Raw genomic sequence first — 19902 nt, 5'->3', positions numbered from 1 at the left:
CACCCTCTGGTGGTACCTGCGGGACCCAACAGGGCTGCCCCCAACCCCAATTCCCAGGGAGCCCTGTGGGCCATCTAGCGTCCAGGGGGAGATATTGCACTGTCCAGGGCTGCTCCCCCTGAATACAGTGTGCAGGGGCATCCCGGCTGGGCATGAACGCCAGGCGCCTGTCACAATGGATAGTTAAAAACACATCCTTGGTGCTTTTACCGTGTCTCCTGCAAGTCTGTCTGTTGGGTTTGAGGAGCAACAGTGACCCCTAGCGTTCACACACCTTAGTTGTTTCTTTTTTTATTAATTAGCAGACAAATAATTATGGAAACCCGTAACGGCAACTGCTGAAAGAAGAAGAAGCAGCAAAACAATAATGAGACACAAAATGAGCCCCTGCACAACCAGCTCATCTGTGGCCATCACACGATATCTGAAAATAAAGAACGGTGAGCGTCTCAGTGAGGCTGATCTGCTCAGGTCACCAAAACGGTTTTCTTAGAAAAAAGAGAAAATCAACAGTTTTGGAAATGTCTGCTGTGGCAGAATGAGAACAGCAAGAACCCATGGAATTGAATAACGGGCTTAATTAATCAACAGAAAGAATCGGCTTCTCATTAGCACACTGGTTGGAGTGAAACTGGTTGAAGTTTGAAATCCCAGTTTAGTCTGTTGGCTCGTTTCACATCTCGTTTCAGTTTGGCTGCCATTAAATGAAGAAAACAATCAATTCAGAGGACTGAATCCTTAGAAAACAGGGCTATTAAAATGAAGGGAAAAGGAGTTAATTAGCAGTGGAAACTGATCACTGATTAGGAAAAGGGTTAGAATGAAAACCTGCGGCCACTGCGGCCCTCCAGGACCGGAGTTGGACACCCCTGGTTTAGGTGGTTTTTAGTGCCAGTGACTGAACCCTACAGCCCTGTGCTCTTGAATTGTATCTCACTATTCAATAATCTGAATGCTTAAAAATCATAAAGTCAGGTTCTTCACATGTAACTCCCCTAGGAGGTCTTAACCACACTGCCGCTACGTATTACCATATACCTATGCTTTTTTTTTAAATTGTTCTTTTGTATTATTATTTTCCATATTTTTATTTCCATCAATTTTGTTATTCTTAGTTAATTGTGTACCGTGCCTTTAAATGTATCTTGTGTTTTTTATGTGGAGCTCCCCAGGAGGTGGGGCCACCGTGACATCATGACTTCTAATCCCTCCCTATAGGTATATAAGTGAGCTGAGGGGACTCGGGGTCGGAATAAGTGGTCTTACCTACTCTGCTGTCAGGTATTAACATATGTCCATGTGTTTTTGTTGTCATTTAAATTGTTTTTCATATTTTTATGTTATTTCCAGCAATTGTGGTTATTATTGGTTAATTGTGTAGTGCGCTTTTAAATGTTTCTTGGGTTAAGTGTGTGGCGCCCCCCAGGAGTTGGGGCCACCATGACATCATGACTCCTAATCCCTCCCTATGTTTTTAAAAGTGAGCTGAGGCGACTTTGGGGTCGGACTAAGTGGTCTTAACTACCCTGCTATCATGTATTAACATATGCCCATGTGTTTTTTGTTGTCTTTGTACTATTATTTTTCATATTGTGCGTGTTATTCTCATCAATTTTGTTTATTATTGGTTAATTGTGTACTGTGCCTTTAAATGTTTCTTGTGTTTTGTGAGTGGAGCTCCCCAGGAGGTGGGGCCACCATGACATCATGACTTCTAATCCCTCCCTATCGGTACAGTATATAAGTGAGCTGAGGGGACTCGGGGTTGGAGTAAGTGGTCTTACCTACCCTGCTATCAGGTATTAACATATGCCGATGTGTTTTTTGTTGTCATTTATATTAATTTTCATATTTTTATGTTATTTCCATCAAGCTTAGTTATTATTGGTTAATTGTGTACTGTGCCTTTAAATGTTGTTTGTGTTTTGTGGGTGCAGCCCCCCAGGGGTCAGGGCCATCATGACTTCTAAACTTCTAATCCCTCCCTATAGCAACAACAACATTTATTTCTAGAGCACGTTTTTATACAAATGATGTCGCTCAAAGTGCTTTACAAGATGAAGAAAGAAAAAAAAGACAAAATATACAAAATAAAATTAGGCAATACTAATCAACAAAGAATAAAAGTAAGGTACAATGGCCAGGGAGGACAGAAAAAACAAAAACAAAACTCCAGACGGCTGGAGGAAAAAAAGAAATATGCAGGGGTTCTGAGACCACCTGGCCAGCCCCAGACTGGGCATTCTACCTCACATGAATGATCTCAATCAGTCCTCATGTCTTTCACATGGTGGTCTGCTCCCTCTGATGTCCAATCTATTTTTGTTTTGGCCATGAAAGGTTTTGAGACAGAGTAGGGCTGTCAGAGTGAATGTCGCTATTTGAGTATAATTCAGATTTATTTAAAAAATGTTTTTATTCGAAGGGAAAAGCTAACATTTGATTGTGAAAGGACAGCGGTTTACTTGCTCTCATTTTGGAAAGGGGCAGCTGGCAGTGTGAATGTGCATGCAGTGAATGAGGTGGAGCCATAGGAAAAGAGCCGTGTAAACCTGGGGCATCGTTAGTGGCAGCCAAGGAGGAAGACATGAGGACTTTAGAACAACTGTGATAAGAACAGGTAGGTCCTTCAGCCCAGCAAAATAACACCATGTTGAGATATGACGGTCCCTAAAGTCCTACTCTCCAACACTCTACTGACTATTGCAGTAGGTGCTTTTCAGATTATATGCAAATGCACCTTTAAACAGTTGCTCACCGTATTGCTCTTTGCAGATTTTCTCCATAATACTTTGTGAGGGATGTCTCAAAGTTTGCGTTTAAGTCACTGCAGTCCATCTTTACAGAAGACTTTTTGAACGTGGCAGATGCCTGCATTAGGTGCCTGCAATTCTAAAATGACAAACGTTTGCTCCACAACGCAGGCCTTGGAGTTAAATTCAGTGGCCTTTAAGCACCTTCAGGACTGTCACACTGTTCAGCATCTAATTGGATCTTCTGCTTGGTTCACACAGATTCTGAAAACTCTGCATAGGACCTACACCAACATGAAGAAGAAGCCTTTGTGGAGTGACATAAACCCCAAAGCTGTCACGACTGATGAGCTGTTCGGCTTCCTTCATGCTTCCACCAGAGAATGGAAAGATGGTAAGCTCTGGTAGTACAAGAGAGGAGTTCTTTCTTTCTTTCTTTCTTTCTTTCTTTCTTTCTTTCTTTCTTAACAATTCACCATTTTTTAATTAATGTAGCCATGAAAGGCCCTCTCATGAGTAAAAGAGGCCAAATTGAGGTTCACTTTCACATCCCACGAGATGGTCAAGTCACGTCATACTTATAACCTTTGGAAGCAAGTTCCGCGAGACGGTGACTTTTGCAAGTCACGCCCTACTTACAACCATTTTCAAACAAGAAAAGTAGTGTTTTGTTCCCAATGAAAAGGCACATCTGTGAGAATATAAAGATTTGTTATTTGGTGAAAGGGAAATCCACATACGCTGTCATGCTTGGGTCACAGAGTTGCACAGATACACCGGAGATTTTAGAAACAGAAACGTTATTCAGACACGAGTCTCTTTCAGGAGTGAATCGAGCTCCGTGTGTAGTCGGAGGGGACAGTGTCGTCTCTCAATGAAAAGAATAGAAAAGCGAGTGAAGCGAGAAGGGGGCAAAGCCCCCTAGTAGTAATAATAATAATAATAATAACGTGATTGGTGAAGCCCCCAGGCACAGTTGTTGTCTGCACAGTCACTCCAACCTCAGCCACTCCTTCAGAGTTCTCTTGCGGTCTCTTGATGGCCTCCCTCACTCGTCTTCTTCAGGTTTTCTGGACGGCCTGCTCTAGCAGATTCACACCTCTGCCATACTCATTTCCATTACTTCATGGTGTAATAAGGAGCACGCTGGAGGCACAAATAGGTTTGGGGATGGCCAACCAGTATACTGAAAAATCAGCAAAATAAACAAAACACATCTTTACGATGCTGAGTTCAAAACGGAACTGAGCTAACAGTCATAACCTGCAGGTCTTTTTCCATACGAACAACTGTAAACCTGCTTTTGCCCACCCCTGTATAAATTGCAGGAATAAATTAAATCTACAATAAAACGAGAACACTTCCAATATAATACTTTTTATCGGCATAGCTAATATTCATTGATTTTGTTGAACACTTCTTGTAATACAGTAGAGTTAAAACAAATAAGAAGCACTTATCTCTGCTGAGCTGGCTAGCTTCTCATCTCTCCCAGCAGTCCCGAGATCTCTAAGCCCTGTGTGTATTTCTGAAGGGCCCGACCTCCCAGTCCATCTAAGAATCCACCTGCTTGTGGGACCAAATGTGAGCCCACGGTTTGCCGTCCTGAGTCATGAGTTCCTGCTCCGCTCTCCTCTTTGCCTCTCTTTTCTTGCTGTTCCGTCTATAAGCATGTGACAAAAACAAGAGGACCCCCCCATCGTGTACTGTTTTAATTAAGAGTTTCAAGGAAACAAATTACAGGAGAAGAATACGCGCCGCACCCCTCTGTTCGGTTAAAAGCCTTTAAATCATGGCTGTGGCTCGCTCACTAGGCTGGGATCTCATCATGCCGTCACCAAAGTCTGCGGTCGGAAGAGCAGTTGTCCCGTCTGCGGTCAAAGAGTGCGTTTGCCCAATTTGAAGAAATTATTATGATTTTTTTTTTTTTTAATCCATGCTGATGCTTTTTCTACTTTTCATAACTGCAATGCAAACCCTTTAAAAGCTGATTAAGGGAAGTGCCTTGGGAAGGCTATTTAGTGGCCGGGATGATGGCTTATGGGGTCATTAAAGTCATGTGTACAGTGAAATGTGAGAGGCCTTTCCACAGACTTGAAAGGCAGCACTCATATGTAGTGTGGTAGATAGCCGGGGGCCTTGCCCGGTTGGGACGCCCTTCTGAGGAGAGGACCAGGGGGAGAGGACATGTCAACAGCTGTACCTCCCCCGGAGGGCAGATCCCCTTAATGACATCGGGGCACCTGGACAGCTCTGGTGCCTTGGTCTATAGAACTTCTGCCATAACTAGAAGTGCTGCCAGTAGAGGATCGGGGAAGCACCTGGAGCACTTTCGGGTGCCGTATAAAAGAGGCCACCTCACTCCATTCAAGGAGCTAGAGTCGGGAGGCAGAGAGGAGAGGAGGCGGTGAAAGAATAGAGAAGAAGAAAGAAAGGAAAAGAAAAGGAGTGAGCGGTATTGTGGCTCTTTGGGGCACTGTGTGCTGTGAAGAAAAGCAAATTAAATGTGTGTGTTTTGGGACGTCTGTGTGTCCTGGTGTCTGTCTGTGAGCCGGCTTGGACACTTTCACAGTAGCTATATCCCCCTTCCCCGTATAAGACTGCTCTCTACTGTATTGTTGCTTTATAATATCCAAAGTCTTTAGATCACACAAAGGATTCATGGTATCATGTTAGATTAGGTGTCCCTAATTACATTGTACTTACCATGTAATTACCTGTATAATTACAGAGTAACTAGGTGTCATTACCTTATACTTACAGTGTAATACAATATAATGCTGTGGTTAAGCACTCACTTGAAACTGTTATTCCACAATTTGTACACATACATACTTCTAAAAATTGTGGATTAATAGTTACAATTGAGTACTTAATTATAGCGTTCCACTGTATTACATAGTAAGTACAAGGTAATAACACTTCGTAATTATGCAGGTAATGATATGGTAAGTATAGCATGATTAGGGACCCTTAATCTAAAGTGATATTGGATTCGTTCAGCATCTCAATGCACTTTACAGTAGGGGGCGCAAACCCATAAACATATAATAGTTATGTGCGATTCGCACGAGATCAATATTTCTTAACAATCTGCTATTTGTGCTTATCCGAATACCGTATTTGGATTTGGCTCCACCCCTACATTACAGGGTAAGACAAAACGTTTGATCTGGACCTAAACCAGATCCAGAATGTCACATAAAACTGAACAAGCTCACATTCAAGTTCTTCACTTGCAAATACGTTACGTTAAGTCCACCGTTCTTAGAAAAATGAGCTTGTTCAGTGAACGCGCACTTTTGAACGAGTTCATGCACAACACTGGAAGCGAGTAGCCTTCCTACACACATTTACAACCGTAAAATCCCTCCACAATACACTCCTCTCTCTCTCGGCCATGCTATCATGCTCTAAAGTTTTGTGTCTGCACTCTGCTGAGTCATGTGATGGCACAACAGCAAATCACAGCAGAATGGTGGAGGAGGAGGAGCAGCAAAGTGTACCTGCGAGATGTGAAAGGAGTGAAGTTTGCAAGAGACGTGTCTACTTTTTGATGGAAAGGGAGCAACGTACTGAACGTAGAGGAGAGAAACTGAAACTGAAAGTATCGATCCCATCACGCTAGTATCACTCCGATACCAAGACCAACATTAGTACCGGTACTATCGATATTTGAATCGACCTGCCCACCCCTAACATTCAATTCAGTTTTAAGCTTTGTGTTTTATGATTTTATTGTTTGTACAGTGTCTTTGGGTGTTTAGAAAGGTGTCCTGAAACAAAATATATTATTATTATTATTATTATTATTATTATAACCAAGAGCCCCAGGAGATGCAGATTTCAGTACTCAAAACACCCGAATTAACAAATGTGCCTAACGACACCAGTGAAAGTACAGACGAGGCTGCACAGCATCCACCTTCTGACTGCACATCTAAACGAATAACTTAAGGAAGTTAACATTACTGTGTTATTGGACCTTCAAACATGCTGAGACAAAATAGCCTCTGTGGTTTATCACGTCGCATCTCCACAGAGCACAATGCTTACCTAACTTCTGTTAGCAGTTATGACATAAAGTGATATGGTAGTCGAAATTACAGACGGATATCATAGCAGACAGATGCACTTCTCAAACACGTTGGGCCAAGTAGCCATCTCTTCTGTCATGTGCGCTCATTAAAATGTACAAATGAATCATTACGCTTCAGTGACCTTGTGCTTCTGAGCTCCTCACATGGTTAGGGTTAGGGTTAGGGTAACACATGGTAACAGCAATTTAAACGTTTTATTTTCTCTCAGTGTTGAGCCTTTTTTCAGTTTCTTTAGCGCTCTCTCCCAGAACTCTGGCAGTTTAAAGTGCACGGACTGGAGAAATTCGAGGTGGGTGTTTTAGGAAGAAGCCCAGTGGGCGGAGCCTTGCAGTGTCAGAATACGTTGATACACACACACTTTTTAATGAGTTTTCCCCAAAGGTTTATTCTCATTTGAGAATCATACCTGACCATGTGAGACTAGGATTAAGGTGATTGAAAAGGTGGGAGTGGGAAAAGCAATACCATGGTCATGGGATGTACCCTAAATAATATAACTAACTTACACTGGAGAATTGTACCCTAAATAATATAACTAACTTACACTTTGAGAATTGTACCCTAAATAATATTTCTAACTTACTTTGTATATTGGATAATTGTACCCTAAATAATATTTCTAACTTACTTTGTATATTGGATAATTGTACCCTAAATAATATTTCTAGGGCAGCACGGTGGTGCAGTGGTAGCGCTGCTGTCTCGCAGTTTGAAGACCTGGGTTTGCTTCCCGGGTCCTCCCTGTGTGGAGTTTGGATGTTCTCCCCATGTCTGCGTGGGTTTCCTCCCACAGTCCAAAGACATGCAGGTTTGGGAGAGAAAGAGAAAAACAGAGAGAGAGAGAGTGAGTGTGATTGAGTGTGTGAGAGAGAACCTCCTAATGGCTGCAGCTAGGAGTCTTCCGGCAGCTCCTGACGCCGCTCCTTGAGCACACACAGACGGAGTGTAACAATCTTAGATATCAGGAGTTGGAGCACACGGTGAAGAGTTTGTTACAGAAACACGTTGTCAGAGAAGACGACATCTTCAGACCTGCCGATCGAGTCAGTGTGCGCGGCACCAGTTTCTTAGTGTGAATCGAAACGGCCGACCAGATGAGCGTCTTTTGAAGTTTTTTTTCTTTAAATTAATGTTGCTAGATTTCAGTAAAATGTAAGGAAATATGAAATGAGCCGGTTACTGAATGCTTTACTAACTGAATGATTGACTAGTAAACTTTCACTTCTACCTGTTCAAATTAAAGAATAAGTTTATGTAATTCTGTCGCTGGAGTGTTTGTGAAGCACTTTATAATAATTATCAGTCAATGGAAAACATTCTGTGAGATAAGGGCCCATCTCAGGCCCAGGTTTGATAATCGTAATAATATTGTTGAATGAGTTCAGTTTTGCTCCTGCTTTTAATCCTTTATTATATTTACATGAAACGTTTCTTCAGATAAAAAGAGAAGTGACATTAGTGACATTAGTGTGTGACTGTGTGTTCCTCCCTTTCTGCACACAGGCCTGTTCTCGTCGACCATGAGGGAGCTCTCCAGCATGACTCACGGTGGCCCCAAGTGGATCGTCCTGGATGGAGACATCGATCCCATGTGGATAGAGTCGCTCAACACTGTCATGGACGACAACAAGGCAAGAATGACAACACATGATGGCACGAGGAACCTTATCAGAATGGGGTGGGATCACTGCTGTATTTATTATACATAATTAATCTGGGCAAGAATATAATCAATAAGCGGGTTACGTTTTCAGATGATAGCAAACTAGATAGTGTCGTATCAGCCAAATTGTTACACAAGGACTTGGACAGATTTGAGGACGATGACATTTAATGTAAGTAAGGTAAAGTATTAAGTGTAGAAAGGGAGATAGGGTTCTGAAAGGTCCTGCGCATGTGATGGACCTGACAGTTGACGTGGTCTACACTTGATGGACATCAGGACAGCGTTCAGAAGGCATTAAGAAAGCTAACAGAATGTGAGGTTATATAGTGCCTTGATGGTGGAGTAGTGAACCCCAAGCTGGTCAGGCCTTAGCTGCAGTACTCTGTCCACCTTGTTGTCTCCATTTTATTAAAAACTAGCAGAATACCCGCGCTTTGCAGCAGAGAAGTAGTGTGTTAAAGAAGTTATGAAAAAGAAAAGGAAACATTTTTAAAATAACGTAAAATGATTGTTAATGTAATTGTTTTGTCATTGATATGAGTGTTGTTGTCATATCTATCTATATATATATATATATATATATATATATATATATACAGTATATATATATATATATAGCAAAATACCCACGCTTAGCAGCGAGAAGTAAAAAAGGAAACATTTTAATAATAACGTAACATGATTGAAAATGTAATTGTTCTATCATTGTCATGAGTGTTGCTGGCATATATATATATATATATACTGTATATATACACACACAGATACATATATACACATATATATACACAGTTATATATATATATACATATACATATCTACATATATATATATATATTAGGGGTGGGACTCGATTAAAAAAATTAATCCAATTAATTAGAGGCTGTGTAAGAATTAATCTTGATTAATCGTATGTAATCGCATAAATTTGCCCCAAATCGCAAATGTTTTTTTTTTTATTTAAAAGGGTTTTAGAGGGCGACAGAATCAAATAATAGACATGTACATGAATATTGTAAACTCAAGCTGTTTTAATTTCTGAAAAAAAAAAGCCTTTAAACTGCATTTGAATTCAAAACAGAAACAAAAATATCATCCCTGGCTAAAATTGGGCAGACTTAAAAATAAAGTGGTATTTTAAGTACTTTAAGTACATTTTCAGAATGGTATTATCTTTAAATAATAATAACCAAAATTTCAACATAAAGTGCAGTTTTTCTTCTTAAAAACATAAGTCAAAAACATAAAAGGTAATTTGACCAACTTAATCTTTAAACTCTGAGTAACCTTAGCCAAAATTATTTTGTACATTAGTACAAAAGGGAACATTTTAAAAATAACGTAACATGACTGTCAATATACAGTATTTGTTTTGTGAGTGTTACTGAGTGTTGCTGTCATCAAGGATTTGATTCTCATTATTTCTTTCAATCAGGTTCGTATTTGTAGGATGTGTTGTGTTCAAGTTACATTCCGTGTTTGTCAATCGTTGTAAAGATGACAGGTTTCATTCATCGATTCGTTTCTTACTGCATCAATAAACAGCTCGTCTTCCTCTTTATCTGAGATGTGACACACTGCATGCACGTTTTTTTTTTTTTACACTGTCTTCCTTTAGCGGGACATTCACTTTTTCCACCTGCTTTGTTTCCGCAGTAGCTGCACTTATGAATATGCTTGCATGTATCAGACGCTTCATATTTTTTTGCTGCCTTCTCAATTGGTTTTTGTTCAGCTCTCTTTGGAACTGTTGCTTTTTGTCTGTGCACTGCGTCAGTTCACGTGAGCGCTCGTGTACATGCATCGAAGGTTCCCAGCTGTGCTGGTGCCATCTCGTGCGATGTCCACGGCTGTATTTAATGTTAGCTAAGACCCGGCATTTAAAAGTTTCTCTCGCAGTTTCGCCGAGTTTGTGCCAAACACCCCCCTGACCATCTCATCTTCCTCTGCATAAGCACAGTCCTTCACCCGTGAATATTTAGCGGCAGTGTTTCTATTGGATTGCCGCTGACGGACGGCCTTATATGGGCAGGCACTAAATTACAAACGCCAGCGGCAGCCTGTCTATGAACTTAATTTAAAGTTTAGGTTTAAACCCGTGCTTTGTTTCCGAAGTAGCAGCACTCATGAATATGGTTGTATATGTCACTCGCTCGCTTCTTATTGTTTCGCTGCCTTCTGAATTATATAATGCATGTTTTCTTCAGTGCTTTTTGGAGCTCTTCCTGGTTTTCTACGTACTGCGTTGATAGTCAGTTCACGTGATTACGTGGGAGGCGTGATGATGTCACACGAAACTCCGCCCCACACGGATTTCGAGCTCAACTCCATTACAGTATTTGGAGAAAAATAGCTTCCAGTTATGACCGTTACGCGTAGAATTTCAAAATTAAACCTGCCCAATTTTTGTAAGTAAGCTGTAAGGAATGAGCCTGCTAAATTTCAGCCTTCTACCTACACGGGAAGTTGGAGAATTAATGATGAGTGAGTCAGTCACTCAGTGAGGGCTTTGCCGTTTATTAGTATAGAAGACAAAGTAGCTCAAGAGAAAGTCCCAAGAAGAACAACTAGGCTGATTGAAGAGTAAGAGGTACGAGTTACGAGGAGAAATTAAAGGAGCTGAACGCTTATAGTTTAGGCAAATGGAGATTAAGAGGTGACATGACTGAAGTGGTTAGAATGAATTACAAAGGGGCAGTCAAAACGTTCCTGGAATTGTTATATAGCGGGAGAGTGAGAGATCAGATTGTTCTGGAGGGGAGCGCAGGTCCAGATGGGTTTCGGCGTGTCATATCGTTTTAATTACCGTTTGAGTTAGATGCGTGAGTAGTCATTCGGCGCAATGTCGCAGTTCAAACAACAAGTTCATGTGCAAATTGGGCAAGTCAGCTTAGCAGATATGCTAGCGGCACTGCGGATTTGAAAATGAGACGTGTCTGCGTGAAGTTTGTTCCGAGGCTGCTGACCACGAATCAGATAGAATTTCGCCTGTTTGTCTCTGGAGCATAAACTTGCTGCCATCTAAGTCAAACGCTAATTAAAGCGATACTACACTGCAAAACCAATCCAGACCTGTTGTAACCGGTCTACAGATGTGCTGCGGTCTACTCCACAACAATCTGATCTCTCACTCTTCCGCTGTCTCACAATTCCGACTGCCCCTTGCACTATGAAGACATTCTTCACACCAAGAATTACAGACACATAGAGTGAGCTTTTAATTAGAGTGACGGAGAGCAGCACTTTGAGGACCTCCAGATCTCGACTTGATGTTATTTTGGAGACAGGATTGGTGCGTTATGTTGGGCTGAATGGCTGGCTCACATCGCAGTTTTTTAATTAAACGATTTTATTTTAACGTGACTCCTTGGTATGTTTGTTTGTCTGGGTCAAATCTTGCAACTGATTTTAAACCCACTTTTGGCAAAGCAAATTTCGTCAAATTTTGCATACGCGTTCAGTATTGACAACAATACAACAGTCCATCGAAACTGATGCAATTACGTAACAAATTTTGCCGTAATCAATGTTTATGCGATTCCAATTAACATACACACAACAATGATGATTGTCTCTTCCAGTGAGTGGAGTGTAAATACGCATGTTGACTTTACTCTTGTGAAGGAGTAGCCTTCTTGATCACTGTGAGGAAGTATTGGCGTAAGCTTGCCGTTCTGTTGTAGATATTTTTTTTCACATCGACCGCGCGCTAATCCCATAAGAGAATGAACAGAAAAATAAAGACCAAAATATGATTCTTTTTATATAATACGCTACCGTGGCTGTTCGTTTGTCTGTCCAGGATTTTAAATCACCTGTAGCTCATAAACCGTTTGACCTGTTGACCTGAAATTTGGTACACATACACTACGTGACGTCTACTATCCGCTTTCGGGGTGATGATTGACCTCCAAGGTTATTCCTCTTTTTATTTTTATTTGAGTTTATTGTAGAATCAACTCTCGGCATCACACAGCATATGTACGAGCGCCATTCTGATATCTACGACCTTCGCCGTCACTTCCCCTACCTCTTCATATCTTAAATCATTCTTGAGGCAGATTGAAGACTTAAGTGCCAGCTTAAGTGAAAAATTTAAGAAAACGTACTAAGTAATTGCAACACAAAAACTAACTTAATCAGTTTTAACGTGAAAAGATGGCGACGAAAGAGGAGAAGCAGCAGGCCGCTAGGGTGGAGAAAAGAAGAGCCGCTCAGGAAACAGCAAGCGCATCAGCCTCTGAGCAAACGAATGGTAAACGAACAGAGAAAGAGGATGAAAACTAGGAATGTCAAGTCAAGTGTATTCACTGCACGTTATCGTGCAGTCCGCCACTACAGATATTCAAATAATTCTGCAAAGAAGATATATTATGTAATACTTTTAAAGAAGTTTCCTGTTCATGAAAAATGATTAAAGAAAAATCATTTGCAAAATAATCAAAAACTAAAAAGTAAAAAATAAAATATATATAAAAAAATGTTTTTTTTATTTACTTTAGCACCATGGCGGTGCAGTGGGTAGCGCTGTCTTGCAGTTAGGAGACCCGGGTTTGCTTCCTGGGTCCTCCCTGTGTGGAGTTTGCATGTTCTCCCCGTGTCTGCGTGGGTTTCCTCCCACAGTCCAAAGACATGCAGGTTAGGTGGATTGGCGATCCTAAATTGTCCCGTGTGTGTGCTTGGTGTGTGGGTGTGTGTGTATGTGTGTGCCCTGCGGTGGGCTGGCACCCTGTCTGGGGTTTGTTTCCTGCCTTATGCCCTGTGTTGGCTCCAGCAGACCCCCGTGACCCTGTACACTGAAAAAAGTATAACATTGATGTTGTTCATGCAACGTAAATTTTCTCTTTCAAGCAACTTAAAATTAGTCATTTAGTGTTGTAGCTTGAAATATTTGGTTTGAGATCTCAGTCAAAGTTAAAAGATTTGTTTGTACCAAAGTAAGTTATGGTGGAGGGAATAAACGTAAAAATCCTGTTTCAGTTAACTTAATATTTTAGGTTGTTCGTGTGCTCTGTGTGAGGGCCGTTTGTATATTCTTCCGGTCGAACTTTCCAGCGTGATGGCTTTCCAACTGCCAAAAAAGAAGAACAACTTAAAAAATAGATTTACTTCAGTATAAAACGAATTGCACCCAATCACTGTAAATGATTTGCTTCAACTTAAAAATTGTGGGATCAATAAGCTAAAAAGAATTATATTGGTTCAGATTGAAAATATTAAGTGTAAACCATCACCTTATTTTTTTTCAGTGTAGTTAGGATATAGCAGGTTAGATAATGGACAGATTTTATTTACTTTAGTTATAAATGCACTTAGAAAGAATAAAATTAAATTTTCTTTAACCACAATTTCCATGGTTATATGTGACTAAATAAAATGTCGGTGTGCATATAAATTAATTAATTCAATCAATTAATTGAATAGCTACTTTCATTATAAAATATATAAAAAAACAACAACATTGTAGTTCCCCACCATGCTAAAGAAGTTTCAAAAATTGTTAAAATCTATTAATCTATGTGTGCCCCCCGATTTTATTTAGTCGCATATAACCACGAAAATTGTGGTTAAAGAAAAATGTATTTTGTGCTTTTTAGTGCATTTATAATTCTCATGGTCTGCTGTTTATTCAGTTATAGTTTGTCAACCCTAAAAAAAAGCAAACCCTCCAGCCCATAATTTAGGAAAAAACTGCACTGGGATTGAAGTCAACAGTTAGCTATAAGTAAAGGTGAGGTAATACAACAAAAATCAGGCCACGTATACATTTTGTAGTCTGTTGTGTAATTTAAATAAACATAAATACAAATGTTCCATTTATCACTTCCGCAAAAATTAGAATCAGATCCTCCAAGGGAGGTGCAAACGATCAGAACATCTTTGAAAAAGACCCTGTGTGACCCCGTCCTCTCATTTGAACCTCAGACTCTTAGTTTGGTTTGCTCCTTGCTGTTCAAGTGTGTGCTGACATCACCAGAGCTCTCTGGGGGCATCAGAAAGGAGACATACAGTGGGATCCCAAGGCGTTCTCAGGCCAACTGGGAGATATAACCCTCCCAGCAAGCCCTGGGTCTTCCCCTGGGGTCTTCTCCCTGCTGGTCATGCCCAGGGCCGTCTTAACGCATGGGCACGCTGGGCAGTTGCCCGAGGGCCCTATGCTGATATGTTGTGACTTGCTGAGTGGTTGTGTCGGTGGGGGCCCCAGTGCACTGCTTTGCCTGGGGGCCTATAATGTTAAGACGGCCCAAGTTGTGCCCGTAACATTTTTGCAAGGTGGCATCCAGGTGGTATCTGTATCAGATGCTCGGACCACCTCAATTGATGCCTTTCGATGCGGAGGGTCAGCACCTCTACTCTGAGCCTCTCCCAGATATCTGTGCTTCTCAGCTTATCCCTAAGGGAGAGAGCCCAAGCAGTCACCCTGCAGAGAAAGCTCATTTCGGCCACTTGTACCCACGATTTTGTCCTTTTTTTTTTTGGTCTTTACCCAATGCTCATGACCATAGGTGAAGTCAGGGACAGAGATGGACTTGTAAATTGAGAGCTTCACCTTCTGGCTCGGTTCCTTCTTCACCACTATGGATTGGTATATCAACCACATAACTGTGCTTGCCACCCTGACCCGATCTCTCACTGTCCCTTTTACTCCTTCACTTGTGAACAAGACCCCCCAAAATTCATAAACTCCTCCACTTGAGGCAGTAACTCACCACCCACTCAGAGAGGACAGTCCAACCTCTTTTCTACCGAGGACCATGGAGGTGGTCAGATTTGGAGGAGCTGATCCTCATCCCTGCCGCTTCACATAGTGCAGTCCAGTGAAGCCAATTGGATGACGTTGGTTGCAAAAAGCAGGGATGCAGTTCTAAGATCACCAAACTGGACCCCCTCCTCGACTGCACCTTGATATCCTGTCCATCACCAAAAAAGGACAGGAGACAAAGCACAGCCCTGGCACAGTCCATCATCCACCGAGAACAGACCTAATGTTCTTCTGAGTAAGTGGACACAGCTGTCACTGCGATTAATGCTTAATTGGGGGTCCCAGCACCCTCCACACAGTCCCTCGAGCAACACGGCCATACAACCTTCTCTAAGTCCACAAAACACTTGTAGACCAATTGGGCGTACTCCCATGCCCCCTGCAGGAACCCCATGAGGGTAAAGAGATGGCCCACCTTTCCACTACCTGAACAGAAGCTACATTGCTCCTCCAGGCTGTGAGGTTCAACGACTGGGTGGGAATCTCCTTTCCATTACCCTGGCATGAGCTTTTCCAGAGAGGCTCGAGGAGTGAGATCCCCCCAGATAGCTGGGCCATACCCTTCAGTGTCCCCCTTATTTAAAAAAAAATGGATACCACCACCCCCAGTCTGCCGCTCCTTGGTGGGTTTTACGGCCAACCACATTGAAAAGGTGTGTCAACCTTGACTGCCCAAAAATGTCCAGAGCCTTCAGCATTCCTGGGCCGATCTCATCCGAGATTGTATGACTGTCCAAAAAAGCCAAACAAAATTTCTCAGGGTGCATTTACTTTTTCACACGACTGGATTTGTTTTTCAGTCACTTCCTTTGTAATCAGATTCACCCAAAGCGTTCACCCATATAAGTTATGCTGTTTTGAGGTCCTCTGAAAGGCACTATATATGCTAACATTTCATCCTTTTCAGTTCAGGCTCATTGTCACAGTCACACGGTGCGGTGACATCTTACTTGTGTTGGCAGGTCTATGGTAGGTTACGACAAGAGTAGAATTTGTGGTCAGCTTCACCTGAATGGAGTTTCTGATGTAGAAGGGTCTGCTGATCTTCCTGAGGTCTCCTAAGCGGTTTGAGCTTAGTTTAAACTGAGGTGTCAGGCCGTGCTGGACCGGGCCGCCCGTTTTCAGCCTTCAGGTTTGTACCAAAAGCTGGGTGACTTCCTTCCTTTCTTTCTTCCGGGTGATTTGAGGCGTGAGCTCCTCTCATAAGCAGGGTGGGGGGGTCTCCGCTTGTTAATGGCAGTAATTGCCTCCGCCATCTCCACCGCTCCTATTCTTCTCTCCGGAGGGCTGCTCTTCCCAATTTGGCGGGAGGCACACCGGGCCGCCCTTTGTCTGAGCAGCTGCAAGATCATCTCTGCTTTTCATTGAGGACGCGGGTGCCAATTACAGCCGCACTGAAAGCACGTCGCCCCTGTTGGAAGCGTTGGGACAGTCGCAGCAAACTGCTTCATACTCATGCAAATAAAGGTCTGAATGACCACGGGCCAAATGACAGCTTGTTCGTACAAGAGACGCATTCTCTAAAACAACAGAGAGTGATTTGGATTCCATGGATCCGACTTAGACAGACGGCAGAGACGGGCCATCCGTATGAAGAGTGGTTGATTTCCAGCGCATTTGTAGCATTTTTGCTTTTGTCGCCACTTGCTGCTAAGTCATACAAATTCAGTTTGGAATTTGCATCATAAAGCTGCCATTAGAGCAGATGTTATCAGGAAGAGCATCAAAAGAGAGAACCTCAACAGTGGGCGCCTTTAGACCAGTCTGCTGCTGTTGGATCTCAATTTGGCACGGAAATTAGAGTACTCTTGCTCAATTAGGGGTGAACAGGGTAAAATATTTAAAATAAATGTGGACTCAGTCTTTAAAGCTACACAGTGGCGCGGTGGGTAGCACTGCTGCCTCAAAGCTGCAGGACGTTGGGTTATCCCCTGTAAAATAAACACAGAACGCCGTCATAGGTTTGGGGATCCCCACCCCATTATACTGTAGAGCAGAGAAATGAAAACGTGGTCCTTACAGACTGGAGTTCAAAACAGAACAACAATGGAGGTCGTATATAAAGTCGGCAGAGGGGTAGCAAATGGCATTCTGGGAAACCGGACGTGACATCAGGAGGAGGAGGGATCTTGAGGACGGGGACCGGAAGTGATGTCTGAGGACCAGAAGTGCTGGTTAGGTTGAGGATTCGTCGCTTGTTCTGCAGGAAGAGAGGAGAAAGAGTTAGAGGGCAGCGCCAACCCCTGGTCTGGCGGGTAACTGCACTTATTTGAGCCCGTAAACAGTCTGCCAAGAAAGAAATGGATGTCTGCCTGTTAATGTACACCATCATGAACTGTGATCGCCAACAATTTCATTGTAACTTTCCCTCACTGAGCACACCTAAACTTCCCCTGTGGACTGACAGACAAACCGCTGCCACCAATCAGTGTTTCCCCTTTTGTTTTACCCAGGTACCTCCCCGTTCTGTACACTTTTACTCGTTGTCACCCCAATGACTGTGAATGCGTCATCTCCAATTTTGTGAGGCACCACATTTAATTGTGCGTGTCACCTAAGTGTGCATGCCACCTTGTTCAATTCTGCGCATCACCTCGTTTGCATGTGCGTGTCACCTAAGTGTGCATGCCACCTTGTTCAATTCTGCGCATCACCTCGTTTGAATGTGCGTGTCACCTAGGTGTGCATGCCACTTTGTTTAATTGTGCGCGTCACCTTATTTGAATATGCGTGTCACCTAAGTGTGCATGCCACCTTGTTTAATTGTGAGTGTCACATTAAATTGAGCACGTCACACCTTTACATTTTTTGTCACTTGCCCTTTGGAGGCACCGTACATAAGCCACCGCATACGACTTGTATTGTGTCAGCTTCTATCAGTTGCGGTTTGCTTGTAATTTTCACATCGTCTTTACTTTTTGATTTACCCTCGTATCAATTTTTAGGGGTTAAAAAAAAAAAGCCCTACAATAGAAAAACTAAATACCTCAGAAATCACAAAAATGCTTGGAGTGATTTGACTGAAATTTGGTGATGTTGTAGGAAAACGAAAATGAGCTGAAATGTGTTTTTTTTTAATTTGATGATAATTTTATTATTTGTCAATATTTATTAATATTATGCTAACATACATGTGACTGACTGACCAAACGCACCACTAACCATCCATCCATTATCTAACCCGCTGTATCCTAACAACAAGGTCAGGGTGGTCTGCTGGAGCCAATCCCAGCCAGCACAGGGCACAAGGCAGGGCACACACACACACACACCAAGCACACACACACGGTACAATTTAGTCAATGCACCTAACCTGCATGTCTTTGGACTGTGGGAGGAAACCCACGCAGACACGGGGAGAACATGCAGACTCCACGCAGGGAGGACCTGGGAAGCGAACCCGGGTCTCCTAACTGTGAGGCAGCAGCACTACCCACTGCACCACCGTGCTGCCCCTACCACTAACCAATAGGAAGTAAAAATGTTAGATCGGAAAATTCAATGGGAGGTCTAAAAAACGAATGTAGCAACAGCAACATTTCTTTCTCTATCACATTTTCATATAAAGAGTGTAGCTCAAAGTGCTTTACAAGATGACATAACGATAGTTATCTGCAATGAAAAACAAGTAAGGTTTGGCAATAATATTAAAGATAAACAACAAAGAAAAAAGGCAAGGTCAGATGGCTGAAAGGGCAGAAAATAAAAGAAACTGCAGGGATTCCAAGGCCAAAAGACCACCCAGACCCCAATGGGCACTTTACCTAATATAAATGTACATAAATCGGTCATCTTAGTTTTCAGGCTTCACATCACAGTAACTGATGATGTTGGTCTCGTGGACAACTGAGATACTCGCCTTCATTCCATCATCTCAGGGGGCTGCAAGGTGCCCTGATCAGGTGGTGGTGGCGCAGGTCATCACCCCAAGAACAACCGGAAAAGACAACAAAAAAGAGTGGGGATTAGTAGAGACGGCGAGACCCTGAAGAATATGATCATTTTATACCCATATAGTCAATCAAGTAATACAGCTGAAATGTGGCTATGAAAATGCCATGTTGTATATAAATGTCTACGCGTGGAAGTGTGTGTGTCTGTCCAGCCCGGAAGTGAGAGGTGGAGTCGGAGTAAGGGCTCCGTCTCAGAGGAAACAGAAAACTGGCTTAGACGCTAATAACACAAGCGAGGCGAGCACATCAGCAAAACAAAACCTCCGTAGAAAGACAAAGTCGTTAAGCCACTAACATCGGCAAAATGGTATCTCTTTTACGTTTCCTCCCGCCACTAATGCACAAACAAGGCAAACACGTCGGCAAAATGAAGGAGAGAGATGCCCAGAGTAGTTCCTTTCAACTACCTGACATCTCTACATTTCAATTTTTTTCTGACGATTTCAATAGTAGTTTCTAGGACTCTTTACAGCACGGGCTTACACAGCTAGTATTAAAATTATGGGTTTCTAGAGGGTTTTAAAATGATCCATAGGACTACCTAGATAAATTTCCATCGGTAAGCAATTCCAGGTTTTAGGTGCATAACAGCAGAAGGCCGCCTCACCACTTCTTTTAAGTTTGGCCCTTGGAATTCTGAGCAGACACTCAGTTGAAGATCTAAGGT

The 19902-nt window shown here is 42.3% G+C and overlaps 1 protein-coding gene across 1 annotated transcript in view; it reads left to right on the top strand.

Annotated features, from left to right (window-relative positions):
* LOC120530679 (dynein heavy chain 11, axonemal-like) overlaps positions 1-19902 on the top strand; it is a 645801-nt gene that overhangs the window by 280259 nt on the left and 345640 nt on the right. The window contains 2 exon segments of the mRNA XM_039755100.1: positions 3015-3147; positions 8357-8484. Coding sequence (XP_039611034.1) covers positions 3015-3147; positions 8357-8484 — 261 coding nt within the window.

This window comes from Polypterus senegalus, chromosome 6 (assembly GCF_016835505.1).
Source record: "Polypterus senegalus isolate Bchr_013 chromosome 6, ASM1683550v1, whole genome shotgun sequence".
In the NCBI taxonomy this organism is placed as follows: Eukaryota; Metazoa; Chordata; class Cladistia; order Polypteriformes; family Polypteridae; genus Polypterus; species Polypterus senegalus.
The sequence above is the reverse complement of the archived record's forward strand: the minus strand, read 5'-3'. Positions and strand labels throughout refer to the sequence as shown.